Source organism: Primulina eburnea, chromosome 16 (assembly GCF_022965805.1).
Source record: "Primulina eburnea isolate SZY01 chromosome 16, ASM2296580v1, whole genome shotgun sequence".
Taxonomy (NCBI): Eukaryota; Viridiplantae; Streptophyta; class Magnoliopsida; order Lamiales; family Gesneriaceae; genus Primulina; species Primulina eburnea.
Window position 1 is genome coordinate 222,210 of NC_133116.1, and position 16,706 is coordinate 238,915.

The 16,706-nt window shown below is 35.4% G+C and overlaps 3 protein-coding genes across 3 annotated transcripts; all 3 read right to left on the reverse strand.

The window, feature by feature from the left end:
* Window positions 1-428: 428 nt before the first annotated feature.
* Window positions 429-1,984, reverse strand: LOC140816756 (uncharacterized). Its single transcript, XM_073176182.1, has 3 exons — window positions 1,406-1,984; window positions 1,179-1,293; window positions 429-1,035 (listed from the first exon to the last, which is right to left on the reverse strand). The coding sequence occupies exons 1-3, from the start codon at window positions 1,790-1,792 to the stop codon at window positions 578-580; spliced, it is 960 nt and encodes a 319-aa protein (XP_073032283.1). The 5' UTR covers window positions 1,793-1,984; the 3' UTR covers window positions 429-577.
* A 1,859-nt stretch (window positions 1,985-3,843) lies between these two features.
* Window positions 3,844-10,021, reverse strand: LOC140816185 (kinesin-like protein KIN-7N). Its single transcript, XM_073175274.1, has 18 exons — window positions 9,816-10,021; window positions 9,646-9,735; window positions 9,120-9,238; window positions 8,900-9,013; window positions 8,740-8,821; window positions 8,580-8,647; window positions 8,370-8,447; window positions 7,916-8,058; window positions 7,745-7,847; window positions 7,577-7,657; window positions 7,174-7,242; window positions 7,042-7,101; window positions 6,813-6,965; window positions 6,090-6,368; window positions 5,491-5,577; window positions 5,180-5,338; window positions 4,824-5,096; window positions 3,844-4,625 (listed from the first exon to the last, which is right to left on the reverse strand). The coding sequence occupies exons 1-18, from the start codon at window positions 9,958-9,960 to the stop codon at window positions 4,206-4,208; spliced, it is 2,523 nt and encodes an 840-aa protein (XP_073031375.1). The 5' UTR covers window positions 9,961-10,021; the 3' UTR covers window positions 3,844-4,205.
* Window positions 10,022-10,294: 273 nt separating this feature from the next.
* LOC140816186 (uncharacterized) lies at window positions 10,295-16,165 on the reverse strand. The gene is made up of 12 exons (XM_073175275.1): window positions 15,989-16,165; window positions 15,357-15,546; window positions 15,205-15,279; window positions 14,715-14,821; window positions 14,501-14,561; window positions 13,560-13,619; window positions 13,398-13,472; window positions 12,475-12,624; window positions 11,749-11,803; window positions 11,275-11,397; window positions 10,857-11,089; window positions 10,295-10,581 (listed from the first exon to the last, which is right to left on the reverse strand). Exons 1-12 carry the CDS (start codon window positions 16,018-16,020, stop codon window positions 10,558-10,560), a joined length of 1,185 nt encoding a protein of 394 aa, XP_073031376.1. The 5' UTR covers window positions 16,021-16,165; the 3' UTR covers window positions 10,295-10,557.
* Window positions 16,166-16,706: the final 541 nt, after the last annotated feature.

Here is a 16,706-nt window from a genome sequence, read left to right on the forward strand (position 1 = left end):
GCGATATTATTTATCAAAATGCCGTATGAAAACGGAAAAATCAATGATGTTCCTCTACTACGTACTTATTATTAGTATTAATCAAATGATGTTTAGGATTTAGTTATTTCTCTTAAGAAAATATGATTGGAGTTATGAAATAAGGGATAAAAAATCACATTTATGACACTTTCACGGGGAGTCCGTGTGTCTGCCCATCCGATACCTTGTCTTCTTCTTGTCTATGTGGGGACCCACTATGCACTAAACAAAACTTTTTGAAAGTCCACATTTAATTCAATTATACTTATAACTCAAAACGTTACATTATTATTTTTTTATTCTTATTCATGCACGAATCCCATATTCGCTCGTTGATTCGTCTCATTTCTTGCGTATCTATTTCAAACTCGAGTATGACCGACCAGTAAATGAATCTATCGGATACTTCTCGATCAACGTCATGCATTTGATTTCCATCTTGCCACTCTAAATACACTTGATATGCTAATGACATTATATTACAGTGTTTGAAACGGATAAAAGGAGTGTTAGCTTTAAAATCCAAAATCATCCTATATGACTAAATTTTTGAACTTCAATAGTATACGACAATCTCGTTAATGACATCCTCCAAAATAGCATCTCCAACATCCATCCAAATTCCCTCTTTCTGTACCTCAAAATCAGCACTCCATTCTTCTGCAGAGGCCAAGAAATCATAATGCAGAAGATGAATTATGTTTCTTTCATGTATTGAATCTCGACTCCATAGCCATACATTTTCACAAACAAGTTTCCAAAGCTCCTCAGCTCCCAAGATTTTTTTCACATGCTCTTGTTTTCGGTAGCTTTCAATTACTTCTCTCACACAATCGATCAAAAGCTGTTTTGTTTGTCGCAACGCCCTCTTGTTTATCATGTGCTGGGTATACGGATTCGAGGCCGGTATCTGTCGCAATACTTGAGCACTATAATTTATTGGCTGCTGTGATTTGAATGGAGTTGCTGAAGTTGAGGATTCCGCTTGTGTTGTCATCTTGATATTACTTTGTTCTGTTCGAAGTTGGTCAAATAAGTGAGAGAAAAACGATGTCATGGTTCAATAATTTTATATCACTTAGAAATTAAACGCCAATTATATTGGTAGATTCTTTGTTGTACAAATTATTTTACATTTTCAAGAAAATTTAACTTACTATAATGAAGTGGTGAAATTTCATCCGATTCTGCAACTTCTAGAACTGAGACAGGGCTGAGTTGCTGCCTGTTATCTTCCGCACTTCTCCATTTCAGCTTACCATCCGCATCAACCTGTTAGTGTCATGAAAATCGACACGTGAATCGATATTCCTACATTTCTGACATTAAAACAACGACAATTACATTCTGAAACTATTTGCTCATCAGTAAGAGGTAACTTCACCTCTTCTTCCAAGAAAAGTTTGCTGCTTTCTTCTACACAACGCGGAGAAGAATTTAACGAGATTCTGCTACTTTTCGAAACCAACTTATCCCTGCTTGCATTCTCTTCAGTAACAACTTGATCTCCATTGCTCAAATTCTTAATTTTCAGATTGATTGATACCGAACCGAGCTGTTTAAATACAGCCTCCACAAAATTCGAACAATTTGGTATCAAGTTTCTTCTGTTCTTTAGGCCATATCTCTTCAAGATTTTGTCGGAATTGAGAAAATGGGATCTTGAACCGAGTCTTGGTGCACCTTTGGTGCAGCCTCTTTCGAGAAGATAGAGCTCCAAGGAAAATGGCTCTTGTTCTTCTTGAAGGAATTCCGAAAGAAAATTTGGCATGGTTTCAAAAATGGTAAGATTTGGATGTAGCTAAGTTCGATGGATTTGGATGAAAGAAACGGAGGGGATTTTAAATTCGAAGCGCTGCTGAGGACAAAGAGGTGTAATGATGAGAGAAGACAGAATTCTTGTTAGTTTTGATCTGAACAGTGGCAGCGGATTGGAGATTCTAATGCCTAGAGATGTAATTTGGAGCATATCACATTTTGGTGCTTAAATATTAACATATTTGTACATACTCGATCGTTCTTGATTTTGAATTTTTATTTTTTATATTATCGACCGACCAATTAGTCTGGTACATGTTAGTAAATTCAATAACGAGAAGTACAAAATTTATTCATCAAAAAGAGCCTTTAACCTATTATGAAATTCACCACGTTAATTATGTGTTTTATTGCGTACGTGTAGATTTGTGTAGTTCACTATTCTTAAGTTGCCTCATTAGATTCCTGAGCCCAGCCCCCAGACATCCCAAATAGTACATAATCGTATGTTAAAAGGAATTTAATTTGTGTTTGCCCAAAGCGTGTGTTTTTATAAAAGTAAAAATTAAAATTAAATAAAAAAAAATTGAATAGATATATAGATACGTGCACGAAAGATGAAGTAAAATGAATAGTGGTGGTACATGGCATTGCTGGATTTGTCTCTACTAAAAATGCTCGTACACTGCCTGTTACTTGTAATTTGCAATGGTCCCTCCGTATTATTTGTCATCGGCCCTCTCTCATTTTGTTCTTGTGGACCAATGTTGGCTCCGGAAATACTATTAGGGTTCACAAAATGCATAAAATAATCCAATATTTAACCAATCAATACACAAATTTTTTTTCCGGAATGATACACAAATTTGGGATACTTTTATTTGAACAAACGAGTTTCATTATCACTACTTGTCACTTTTGATCTTTGTGAAATCGATAATGATAATTGGTGCATGAGCCAGATGAACTCATTCCAATATAGTTGTATCTAGCACCGAGCTAGTTAATAAGTGGAAAGTCGATTGACTAATTGACTAATTTAAAATTTTAATGTATGTTTCTCAATAAATATAAACTTTGGTCCTTACACCTTGATGATCCTTCCCACCCTAAGTTTTGGATTTGGTTTTATTATAAGCCTACAAATTCAGATTTAAATGAACATCAATCAATTACAAATTCAGATTGTTTTAACAAACAATTGACAGCCTAAAAAAGATTAGAAAGGTACAAAATACACTATATTTCCCGTATTTTGCTGCAAAAAATGGGAGAATGACTTAGACCCTACTTTTCATGTATGGTAGCCAAATAAACAGTTGTATTATTGGAACGGCCAAACCACTTTTCTGAAACCTATCACGTTCTATATTTAGTCTCCATCACCAAGATTGAGAATTATCATTGCAGTGTATTTAAAGTCTTGTGGTTGTTACTAGATAAATCTTTTATCTAACAAAAAGATCTGGTGTGGTAATAATAACTGAGGTAGGGTGACATTCTTCTTTGCTTATTGGCAAACAAGTAAGCAGTAATTAATACCACCCAGAAGGGTTTAATATATTTTGAAATATAAAATTCATATGTTTTTTCTAAAAAGAAAATTACATACAATATATACACACGTGAAATAATCACCGCTACTTGTTGATACATTCACCATGGCTAGATTGTCTAAATACTTGGAATTGTTTTAGGCAAATTCAGCTACTTGAAGTATGTGATTACGTAGAAACATTCCCTGAGCAGATAATTTCAATTCATAAATAAGGGGTTCGGCTGGTTGGATAGGCCATGTTAAATAACATGGGGCATTTGTCATGACATAAACAACACTGGCCATGCCAATACTGTGGTCCTTTCATTTATACATAAAAGCATTCAAACAAATAGCCTACAATTAAGTTTCGATGCAGGCATATGTCTCTGCAGGTGCAGTGACATTTCAAAGAAAATGATAAAATAAAAAGAGATACATGCTTCAAGAAAGCTACATCGCATTCAAAAACAGAAAAAACAGGCGTTCTGCTTTTGTCGCCATTTTCTGGAAACAATTTAAATAATACAAATATTTTTCCTATAAAATGTTGAATTTGTACTTCGAATTTACACGCATAAAATTAAATAGTAGGTAGTAAGAGCAGAAATCCTTCAGCAAACCTTCGGATTTTAAAATCTTTTCTACCAAAATACACACCCCCAACTCTCACATGTACCAAGAGACGCATCACCACAATTTTAATTACTTGCACATTCCAATTCTGTGGGCATATCATAATCACATTCTATCGTACACCAAAATATTTCTCTGGTCTCCAACTATGATACAGAAGAAACATAAACAAAATATGTTGCTATATGACAATGATAAGTAATTTAGAACATGGAAATTATACATGATACCGAAATATTAAATGTCTTCAAGATCAACGAGATTTGGATAATGAAGACTTCATGGTATCAAGTAAAGCTTTGAAGTCACCGTGGAAAGAATTTAATGACCGCTGTCGACCTGCAAATGCAATGCTAAACAATCTGATCTCTTCTTCGAGATTTTTCCTCCTACGAACTTCTGTTTTCAAATCCTGAAAAGCGTTATCCTTTTGTCCTGTTACTAGCTCGAGCATTTGAGATAAATTTAAAATTCGTTGAAGCAGCGCTTCTTTGTCTTCTTTCAGAAGATGGAACTCCCTTTCCAAGCTCTGATATTTACCCTCAGAAATCTCAAGAAGCTTGTTGCATATATCCCTCTCATTTTCCAAGTCATTGTACTTTTGTTTGACTGTTGCGACTTCATTTTCTACCGCCTCCTTCCAATAAGCAATTTGCTCTCCCAAGGTATTTAACTATTGTAAAATGTTGAGAGAAATGCAGGGAAAACGGTAACCAAGAAATCCATCGTGAAAATATGAGAGACGAGAATTTGAAAGTCAATTGAACCAAAGATGGCAAGCAAATGAGAAAAAATAGAATCCAACTGTTAAGATAGAGAAAATTAAGAAAATTGGCTAGAGAAATCTTGATATAGATGCCAAGGAAGTTACCTTGACTGTTCTGCTGATAAGGGAACCCGTTGTATGTTCATCCTTTAGAGTTGATCCATCTGGTATTACCAATTTTGATATTGTGCTATTCAACCTCTTACAGAGCATACTGCATTGCTCTTGAACCGACAAATAGTCAATTGTGGGGGATGGTCCCTTGCCATCCGCAAATGTTGATAGATGAAATTCTAAATTTGAGAATAGGCACAAGCCAACTTCACTTGTTGTCGATAGCATTTGTGCAGCCGCAGATCTCTCATCTGCAATGAAGTCCTGATCATGCCAAAGACAAATATTACCATTTACTGGAAGTAGACAATTAAATGAATGATATTAGAATTTTACGAAGGCATCACCTGTAAAATAGAAAAAACATCTTTGTAAATATCTTTACAATTCGTCACGAGCTCACACAGGTTCTGTGGAAATTCTCTAATATGCCGTACCTCTCGTTGAAGTTCAGATACCTCCCTTGTTACTTGGTTATTAAATGAAACTTGTTCAGCATATTTTCTCTGAGAAGCATGTAGTGAGGCATAAGATGAATATGAATTATACATACAATCAAGGTAATTATAGGAACAAATTAGAATGCTATTTTCAGTGCATTCCATTTACACAGCCCTTTCCACAGATTTAGGACAAATTTACAGTTGCAGCAACGCACCTTAAATTCATCTCTTTCCTCAACCACAAGGTTTAGCTGTCTTTGGAGATTTTGAATCTCTTGACTGTAATTGTCCGTCGATAGATCCTGTGACAGATACCCAATATAAGAACATACTAGCATCTTCCCCAAGTCTGATAAATAAATGAGTCAGAAAGGTACATCTTTTTCAACTATAAAACATTATCAGCATTGGAACTCACAAAATCAAATATGATTTCACAGAATTACATATACTCTCTCCAAATCCATATTCATGAAAAGCTCTAGGGAATAGGAAAACTCACTAAATATTTAAGATTTAATACTATTTATTATATGTATTAGACCTTCAATCACATGTCCTGGACAGAAATATGTGTCCTTACATATAAACTAGGTGTCGACCGATGATTACAGTAGCCTGCCATCAACAATTTCCAGGACAGCTTATAGAAGTAAAACACAGCATTGGCAAAGTTGGTGGACAAACACACGCCAACCACTCGAGTCACATTTATTTATCAATTACATAACAGAAAGACAACAAATGATACGATAATTCAGACCGAACAATGACAACGAGATCAGAAATTAAGGCAGGCATATGAATACATTACCTCACTAGACGGAAATGATTGAACTTTCCTTGCAGGAGTCATGTGGAGTGAATCAAGGTCAACTATGAAACCTTTATTCATTTTCATCCATGTGTCTTCATCAGCAAAATTACTACATGTATCTGGAAGTGGGCTAAACTCGGATTGCGTCAAGTATTGTGACCTCTTAGCGACAAATAGATTGGGAGCTGCTTTATAACATGGGGTACTAAGACCTTTTTGTTGGCTCATGCTGTGACTATCCATGCTTCCATCTTGAAGGCATATTGTGACATCATTCTGTAACCATTATTAGACGCTTGTTTGAATCAATAAGATTAACGAATGATGGGATCAATAGAAGTAAGCTAGAAAAATAAAACGAGTAGACTGTTATGTGTTCATAATGACAAATAGAAAAGGAACAAGAGTATGTCATGAGTTCAAAATGACAAAAGACATTTCATAGGTTTGTGGCATATAATTATTATTTCGGAGCAGCTTCCCAAATTAAATCATTCAATGGCAATCAGAACACATTTAATGGCAATCAGAACACCTGCCAGAAGATCTGGGGTGTGCTCTTGATAAACAACAAGGAGTAAACCCAGAAAAAAGTTAAAATGCTACACAAAAATGAATTTAATAAGGGTTCAATGCGTAAAAAAAATAACTTCATTTTGCAGGGAAAACAGAGAGGAAATGTGCTGAAAGTAAAACCTTAAGGGCATCTCAAAGTTTCACCTGGAAAGAACCTTTTTCCGAGTCTGACAAAGAAGCCAGATTGCTAAGATTGTCAATTTTCATGTACTGTTCCCTAATGCACTGATCATGCTCTTTATGTGATCGCCTTTCCTCCTCCAACGCTGTAGCCAGCTTTTCCCTCTCCAATTCATACTGAAAAACGGTCAATGAATTTTATTGTGAGAAGATATTAAAATGTTTGTAACTCCAAAAAATGCATAAAAGTTACCTTGAGCATATCATTCCTCAGTTTCAGAATTTCTTGCTCCAAGACTCCTGCATGAGATCCCTGAAAAAAATAATTTTACAGAGATTATTTAATTGTCAGTCCAAGTCGAATATACAGCAAAATCAAAGCTACCTGAAGTTTCCTCCTTAGTTCCTCAATTTCTAGTTTTTGTCTCTTTAACAAGGCAGCATCTGTCAATACCTGATATACATCAACGAAATATTAGCTATACCATCTGGTTCAAATAAAGGATCCCAAATCAATTCGGGGTACTGCAATCCTCCGAAAGGGTACTATATAAAAGGGTCCGGTATACTAATATTCGATTCTCAGCCATATAGCACCAAGCAAGGGTCAGACAGAATCTTTCATAGGCAGGAATGAGAAAACACTAATTTGAAACAATAAAGCCATTATTTTAAGTAAAAAACTGACAGTCGATTTTGACGAGCCATAGCTCAATGATGGAAGGAAGGAAGGAAAAAGACCATTGAAAATATTAATATTACCACGTTTACAAGACATCTTTACATACCTCATTCACTTGAACACAATTGATGATCCGTTTTGCTCTACTGGCAAACTGGAGAGTTCCTTTTGTTTCTTCTATGTGAGCCTAGAGGTTACAGTCGTTTTCCACAAGCAAAATTGATATCAAGTAGATGTAATAGCAACATGGGAGGACAAAAAAGCAGTTAAAGACCTGTTCTGGTGCAACCGTGCAAATTATTGAAGTTTTCGCGTTACCACCTAAAGCAGGTTGAAGAATACGAGTAAGCTTGCTGTCACGATAAGGAATGTGACCTCTGCACGTGAAATTAGATGAGTTAATAAACATTTATCACTATATTTATTGACAGACGTCTTTGGCTACCTTAGCTTTCCATCCTCACTTAGTTTGTTAATAACATTACCAAGAGCCATTAAGCTCTTGTTAATGTGTTTTCCTTCTTTCAGACGAACCCCCCCTGCCTGAGTTTTAGCAACTCTTTCAGATCCAGCTAAGTCAACCAAGTTCTACATTGCAAAAATTAGACAAAAAAAATGCCGAAAATTAAGATACAATCATGATATATATCATGGGATATGAAGATCAAAATAAGTGAAAATTACTTTCAATACATTAGAAAAACTTACCAAATAAGTTTGAAAAAAGATTGTAACTTCTTTTAAAACATCGGTAACACTAGTTTGTGTACATTGGTAGTATTTAGCCAGTAGTGAGGGAAATAAAGAGAAAACATTCACTTTAGTAGACCGATATGTTTTGGCTCAAGTGGTAAAAAAAGTTGATGCCTTTTGAATAGTTCTAGTTGAGGATCACAAACCAAGACCGAGACTCGAATAGCATCATCTGAACTTGAACCCTTACTGGAGGTGGTATCCTTTTGATTGCTCTCAATTACCTAGTTCATGATAAATATTTAAGTTGATATAAGTGGGAATTGGGAGATACAAAGCTTTCAATTTAAAAAACAAACACAGCAAGTAGCTATTCATAGACACAACATCAGGGAATTCAAGAGCATAATGCATACCATTCTAAAAATAGTGTGTGATCTGCTACTGCGGGCATTCATGTTAGTATCACCAAAATGCCTACTAGCTGGAAAAATAAAAATAAACAATATTGGATTCGGATAAGTAAAAGGACAAAATTCAATTCACTTTAAATCGCACTCTGATCCAAAGTCAAACCTTCTCCAAGTTGGATAAGACTAAGAACTTGATCGACGCTGTTTACAATTTCCTCCCTAAGCCCTGCAACAAATACCCCACGCTGGAGGACAAGAAAAATTGAAAACATTCATGTATTAAAAAAAGTTGTTATGATATATGTTTAGTATCCATAAATCACCTCTAAGCTCTCATGAATTTGAAGTTTTTGATTCTCCACCGCAAAAAGGTCAATAATATCTTCATTATAAATTTCCATGTAGGAAACTCGTATTAGAAACTCCCTGTCAAATGTCTAAAACACAAAAGATAATATTTCATTAGATAATGGGAACAATTTTTATTGTTGAAAAAAATTGATTGAAACAATTATGTTGTTTGAAAAAATTGATTTTTATCACCTGCTGAATATTAGCAAAAATATCTTTTACGGCCCTATGGATAATTCCTGGATCATTTTCTGTGCCATTCATGGTAAAAGTCTTCCCACTACTTGTTTGTCCATATGCAAATGCAGTTCCTAAATACAATTCGATTATCTTTATAACAGTAAGAACTTAAACTAGAGCAACATATCTTAAAGCACACTTGAAAGAAAAAGAAATTTCAAGTTTGATGCAGTATAGCAAATCACGGCACAACTCAATAAAAGGAGGTGGGTCTATGATTGGCTTTATTTTTCATCCCAAGCATTTTTCTTCAGATAAAAACTTTCCTTAAATTAGTTCACATAGCTTCAACTAGCAAGAATGTCCAAGTAAAACAGAACATTTTAATTGAACTGACACCGACTTCTTGTTTGACAAACATTCTTTCATTTTTCTTTTATTCAGCATTTCGTATTCCTTAAGCGATTAGTCTCAAGTAATTATCCAATTTGACCAAAAAAACTCCAAAAATAAATAAATAATACCGACACGTGCTTACCGTTGAATCCTTCCACGGCAGAGTGGATAATGTTCTTAATCAGAAGCTCATAAACCGTACCATTGCTGCAATCCTGGTCGAATACATGATCTGCGTAAAAGAATAAAATAATTCAAACAGTCGACAGATCCAACTCAAAATACTTCAACATAGTTCGTAAAATAGCTCACCGAAAGCAAATGACATTCCAGAAATTGGAGTGTTGTGAACTCCATGCAGAGAGACGCAATTATTTTCAATTTTCCACTGAAAGGCATTTCCCGATCCCTCTCTTGATGAAGGTCTCACTCTCACGGCGACGCAAATCTTCTCCATTTTCAATCGGGCAGCCTTTTGGCGGCGAGGTAATAGATTTTGTTTTGAATAATTCAACGGGCGGCATTTTGTGTTTGTGATGTAAAGAATAGAAGGGAACGAGTTTACAAAAATGCCCTTGGACCATCGGGCTGTTGCTTCGGCTCCGTTTGATTTTGGGCCGTTATATATTGGGCCTAGCCATTGAATATTTTCGGACACAGCACAGAAAGTCACGCGTGCGTTTGCATTCAATTAATTGTTTTTAGTTTTGTTTATTCAAGTCATGTCATTTTTTAAATGCATAAACCAAGAAGTAGAGATCCAATCTAAAACACGATTTGAGAGAATATGGTCAGTTGTTGGGTGGTAAAAAAATATCCTTTAGTCAGATGAACTATTTCCATGGGAATAGTCCCTCAGTTCAATTTATCTGGTTGTGTGCTGACTAGAGCTTTTAGCAGACATAAACATGACGATGAAAGTATTATTTTGGCAAACTGTAAATGTATTCCAAAAACACAAGCTATATACAAATGAGCTCCATCGTCTCTCTCTGAAGCATTCGACCTGTCCTCGCACCGAGTCAATCAATCTTACATTGAGGTTCCTTGATGTCTACAAGTTCACTGGAGGACTCCCCTGCATTTTTCACATCGAAACAAAAGTGAGGATCATTTCAAGCCGAGTAGATCTAGTAACTATATTTCATCATTCATGTGAAAATATTTCTCATCACAGTGGTAAGAGTAAACACTTTAACTAAATTGACTTAATGTTACGACTTTTCCTTGAAAAGGAAAATCATGATTAGTTCCACAATTGGCTTCCGGCATGATTGAGCTTAACAGTCATTTTACTGTCAAGATTTCTGATTAGAATACCGGAATAAGATTGGGAAAAATAAATTTTTTCACCTTGAATAAAAGATCTTGAGCAATGTGTTCCCATGGTAATGATATGGACATTAGGCAGCACTTGAGGGGTAGCATCTCTTCTTCTGAAGGTCGATTGGCAGATGCTGCTGCATACGCATGTTTTGCGGCCATTGATGCAACTGATGCTGCTGTACGAACAATAGTCCCTATCCCAAGTCCTTTTTTAGATATTTGAACTGGTGAGTGAGGACCTGATTCCATTGTGCTTTGATCTATCATAGGAAAAACAAAAATTATAAATGTTTAGAGCTATAGCCAATATCTCTAGCAAATTTAACTGAATTAACCCAAGTAGGAAAATATATATCCACAAGTACCCCCACAGTGTTGAATAGAACTCAGACCAATGCTTCTCAGCCCACAGAACATAAAGATAACAAGAGAGAGGTCAACTTACCTAGAACACCAGACACAGCTACTTCAACTTCCCCACGCCCTCCAGGGCCTTTCATGTAAATCCGGTCGGTTTTCCCAGAAGAATGCCCAAGAGAGAGAAGGCTTCCAAAACCACTCCTCCCAGCTGGAACATTGAAAATATGAAGGAAATGAAAGGTATAACAGCATTAGAAAAAATTTCAACTGCAATATAATTGAGCATAACAATTGTTTAATAAAAAACTCTCAGTTTTATACAAGGAAACTTCAAAAAAGACACAAACCCAAGGGCAACCCAATAAGGTGCAGAACGGATCTAAACACTTTACTGGTCTTCCTTAACTCATTATGAAAGCATATTTCCCAGATACTATCAAATTCAAAATCTAAACCAGTAACATAAACATCTTATAGAAGACAACACTATATCGAAAAAGTAAATACAAAACTTCAAAACCCCGGGTATGATGCATCAGATATGGGCGAAGTAAATTACCATCATATGCTTCTCGGACCATTTGATAACTAACAAAGCCTGAGAAAAGAGTGACCTGCAACCACAGGCCATACAGCTGTCAATATGTTCGTTTAAAATGTATCTGAAAACCATGCGGCAACCAAAAGTTTCACGAGGCTGAGATCAGTTTCACATGAGAGGCTTCAATTATCTCCCACACATGCATGAACTTGCACTGGGGCGAATATTCAAGGTACAAATGCGATGCAACTAGGACGCAAGAGCAATTTTGTGCAGCAATGGCTCACGTGAGAGCAGAAAACCTTAAAAACTAGGTGTAATTCAACATGGAGTATGGAGTTAAAGTACTTTCGGAGAGCAGGATGATGGCGTGTCAAGGCATCAGTCTAAACAACAGTTGGATATGAGAGGAGAGCGCCTTTGAATAGTTAATATGTGTATTGCTAGGTCGAACCTTGGTCTGCTTCATTTTTGAGCCTACGAACCTGGTCACACTTTAGTAATGTTTAAACTGGGTTCGGCCTGAACATTTTTGGCTTTTCGCTGATTAACATTTGTACATTAATATTTTTTGCGGTTATTGATGAACAAAAGTAGGTACTATTTCACAACACCTCCCACTTGATTAAGCCAAGTTAGACTGAGGCAGACAACTAGGATGGCTGTTCTCGTTTCACTCAAGTGCAGAACAATAATTATCGTATTCCTTGCACTAAATTGTTTACATGATTTGCTGAATGATACCTTGGAGTTTTTTTTCTTTCCAGCATTGGTGACTGTCCCCGAGGAAGAAATGCCAGAACCACCAGATTGCTCCATATTTTCGCTGGGAAATGCTGCCCCATCATGAGCATTAAGCAGTACACAGTAGCAGTGGTCTGTATCAGTCAAGACCTGTGGGATTAATAATTTAAATTTATATCAACAAATTTTGCAAAATAATTAAAATGTTTTCGCTTTAAAATATGTAAAAAACATCATAAGAGGTTAGCCATCGTTCATTATTCAATAATATTGTGATGATAGCCAACTTCGTCATGGATTATTTAGTTGATTTTGTAATTTAGTGTAAAAAATAAGAATTTTAATGTAAAGAATCCTGAGAAATCTAAATATATATCAAAATATTATTATTTGATAAAGTATGCTTGTAACATTAACGCGGTAAACACCAGAAAAGCAAAGCTCAGAAAGACCAAATACATGTAGAAACAACATCCCGGCACCACCTACAACCCCCACCTAATCCCAAAAAAAAAAATATGAGATCCCTAACTGATAAAAGTAGGGGCTAATCTTCAAAAGTCCTACTCACTCAAACACATATGAAGGGAAAAGATCAGCAAAGTCATGATCATCTCAACATGAATCAGATAACAGCACCTTTCAAGGAACAGCCAAACTGTTTGCCTGAAGGAACCTAACTTGTTACGTGTTACTAACTGAAGTGCTCAGGAGTTTTGAGAACCAAAAAAACAAAAAAAGAAACATAACCATACAAATATGAGATGCACTGAAGAAAGGCTGATCCATCATAATTTTCTTAAGGTCTATATGTATCAACATGGGGCACAAAAGACATTCTTTAGAAAATAGAGATTCAAATAATGGCTTATAATGCAGAAGCAGTATGAAATATCCAGATTACATAAAAAACAGCAACTTACCACTGCATCAAAAGTGGAATCAAAGTCATCAACCGCAAAACATATATCTGGATAGGCAGACGTTGTTTCTACTTCCTGATTGCGTGTGTAAGACTGTCGCTATAACCAATAGGGGGAAGACATCGATAATAAAGCCAATTTACTTTAAAGCAGAGGACTTACCTTCCTTGAATCCAAATGAAAATTAACGCGACTCGGAGATGCATACACAGTCTTTACAACCTGTAAAACAAGATATGTTTGTTTTAAGTTCTCCTGTCTTATCAATGAGGATGGAAATGAAATCCATAAAAACAAACACTGATATAGATAACATCAAGTTAAAGATATAATTATGCATTATGTAAAATACAAATATTTTGACAAAATATACATCCATAGAGGTCTTGAGAATAGGATACTTGAGCAATCTGATTGATCACTACATATGTCCTGTGATAGATCTACTCGTGCAATTGGAATCACAAGAGCAATCACAATATTTGCAAGTAAAGACGTGTTTATGAACACAAGAATCTGTTTTGAGCTTATTGCTTAAGAAGCAAGCCAACATCTAAAATGAACTCCAAAAAATCCACACATGCTATGAGCAACCATTTTTCCCTCTGGTGGAGCATTGGGTTTCTTATGATATAGGTCCTAAATTGAGATACGTGGCATACTTAAATATGTGAAAAATAATTAAAAATAACCCAAACAAGAATAAGAGAGAGAATCTGTACAAAAAAACATCAATTTAAGATCGAATCCAAAAAATTCAAAAACACCGACTACATAGTACACCAAATCCAAAGTTTCCTTTTACGTCGCAATTCTTATCACTGGACTTGACCAGTTTATAACTTTTTACACGTAATGGAAGGGTATCAAACTTTGTTATTGACTTATATTGGTGTAGAAACACCAAAGAGGAAACAGCAGTTCTTAAATATATAAACCCTCACCCTCCCAACACACACATGCACACACCAACACACTGATAATTCATCGAGGCCAAAGACCTAAATTCTGATCCCTCGATATAAATGAGGACACATCAACACATGAGAGAAGAGTTTAGATTCGACAACAAGCAGATTTCTATCCTGAAGAATAGAATATACCTTATAGATAGGAGACAAAGGTTTGCCTTGGGCAGATTGATATTGTTGAAGGACCTGATTGCTGCCGTGGAAAAGAATATAGTAATTTTTATTAAAAAGAAAAGGAAGATAACAGTGAATCATTAAGCAAATAAATGGATTGATATACAATTAAATCTGATCAATTTTACCAATAAAAATTTTTACAGATCACAATAAGATTAAAATATTTTACCTGCAAATTGCTACAGTGACACTGAAGGAAGTGTGAGCGATCAAATTTAAGTAAAACGATCGTCTCCAATCTACTTCCACTGAATAGTCGCCAACTAATTCATCTAACTGGTAGATAATAAAAGATTAATTTCATCTAATGGCAAATTAGCATCATCCTATCAAGCAGAATGTAAAACAGATCCAAAGACTGGTATTGGCCAAGCAATTCAATTCAGCTATGTAAATAATTATTATTATTTACTGATAAACAAAATTCATTTTGTAGACGCGTGCATATAGAAATACATACTCAAGATATAATCAAATAACTTTATTGTTATAAGGTCGTATACTCTCATGCCACACGCGCGCGCGCGCACACACAAAAAGATTCTGTACTTCCTTGTTACTTTGGCTAATGTCCAGAAGGTATAGTTTAATGTCAGGATTTAAAATAGAAGGACACGAGGTACAAAAACAGGCACCAACTAATTTTGTTCTCGGTTTACCTTAGAGGCCCACCTGCGCACAAAGTAGGGAGAGTTGCCTTCCACATTTCCGTTGAGTCTTTGTCCCAACAAACTCTTCACAGATAAATGCATTTACCACCACTAAAACAAAAAATGACTGATGACAACCTATCATAAAGATCAGAAAATACCATTTTCCGAACAAAGAACATCATATCATCATCTTGACGACCCTGGGACTCCCTACCACGAACAAAATATAAATCAATGATGCCCCGCCAGAATCCTGAATCCATTTCCACATCCGATGTCTCTTCCTCCTCCAAAATAGTTTTCCCAATCAACTTTGAGTGTTTCCTCACCATACTCAATAATTCGTGCCTACAACAAGTTTTAATTTCAAAGTATTATTAAGTAAAAACAATGATAACGTCCAATTAACTTTACAACATACTCTTGTCAACAACCGAAGCACAAAAAAACTTTTGGAAGAAGTCACGAAGGTTAGTTGTGGATTTGCACCCAAAAAAAAAAAAAAGAAAAGACGCAGAATTTCAAAATTTCGACTTCTTAATACACGAACTAAACAATCAAATTTAAAAAAAAAACGAATTAACTCAAAATTCTTAGAAAAGTTTACAATCACGCCGAAATATCTCAAATTAGCAACTCAATTCCGGAAGGCACTATTCGATCCACAAAAGAAACTTGTCCCATTTCATTCAACTAATAAACACTTGGATAATCACAGGAGTAGTTTAATTAGCTGATCGATGCTCTCTATACGTAAAATCGAATCAAATGAAGTAAAATTGCAGCTCACCGTCCGGGGGTTACGGATTTATCATCTAGCATGTTTGAAGCTGGGTTTTGGGATCTTAATCCAGAGAAGTGAATTTTGGCAATCGAGGTTGAATTATGATAGGTGTCGGATTACTGTTTTCAAATTACCAACGGATGCCGCATTTCGAAGATCGAGAAGAGTTGATCGATTTATTTTGTTTTATAAATAAATAATTATTTCTGTAATATTTTCATTATTTTAAATTTGGTAATTTGCTCTTCGAATTTTATCGTTTGCATATGATTTTTTTTATGAGTTGGATAAATGATCGATGATTTAATAAATATCCGGTTTAATTCTACCACGGCACGATACCCTTACAGGACTGCCACGTTACCCCGACTTGGGTCCGATTCAACAAAAAGTAGGCATAACTGCAACGTGAGATTCAATTGGGCTTTTGATTGGCCCAATCTTCTTAAAAGTCGACCCGATCCATTTTTTAAGTACATTTGAATTGCATAACTTGAATTTCGTTCAGTCAGATTTTTCGTTTGCCATGAGATTGACTCTATTTTTTTTATTCAATCGACAATAGATTTATAAATTGACCATTGTTTTTAAACAAATTATATCTATGGTCCCTTATTAATAATAATGACTAATACATATAATTATTTATTAGTTAATGACGTTGAGATGCTGGCAAGCAATATAATTTAGCGCAGAGTAAGTATCTCGATATCATATCATATTT

Excerpts from the sequence above, each read along its gene's own strand:
- LOC140816756 (XM_073176182.1), bottom strand. The coding sequence starts at position 1,792 with ATGCCAAATTTTCTTTCGGAATTCCTTCAAGAAGAACAAGAGCCATTT. Across the intron at positions 1,294-1,405 it reads AACTTTTCTTGGAAGAAGAG|GTTGATGCGGATGGTAAGCT; the intron begins GTGAAGTTACCT and ends TGACACTAACAG. Across the intron at positions 1,036-1,178 it reads AATTTCACCACTTCATTATA|AACAAAGTAATATCAAGATG; the intron begins GTAAGTTAAATT and ends AACTTCGAACAG.
- LOC140816185 (XM_073175274.1), bottom strand. The coding sequence starts at position 9,960 with ATGGAGAAGATTTGCGTCGCCGTGAGAGTGAGACCTTCATCAAGAGAG. Across the intron at positions 7,102-7,173 it reads AACTAAGGAGGAAACTTCAG|GGATCTCATGCAGGAGTCTT; the intron begins GTAGCTTTGATT and ends TATTTTTTTCAG. Across the intron at positions 5,339-5,490 it reads AGGAAAGAGATGAATTTAAG|AGAAAATATGCTGAACAAGT; the intron begins GTGCGTTGCTGC and ends CATGCTTCTCAG.
- LOC140816186 (XM_073175275.1), bottom strand. The coding sequence starts at position 16,020 with ATGCTAGATGATAAATCCGTAACCCCCGGACG. Across the intron at positions 13,620-14,500 it reads CTTTGTCTCCTATCTATAAG|GTTGTAAAGACTGTGTATGC; the intron begins GTATATTCTATT and ends CTTGTTTTACAG. Across the intron at positions 11,804-12,474 it reads GAAAGAAAAAAAACTCCAAG|GTCACTCTTTTCTCAGGCTT; the intron begins GTATCATTCAGC and ends CTGTGGTTGCAG.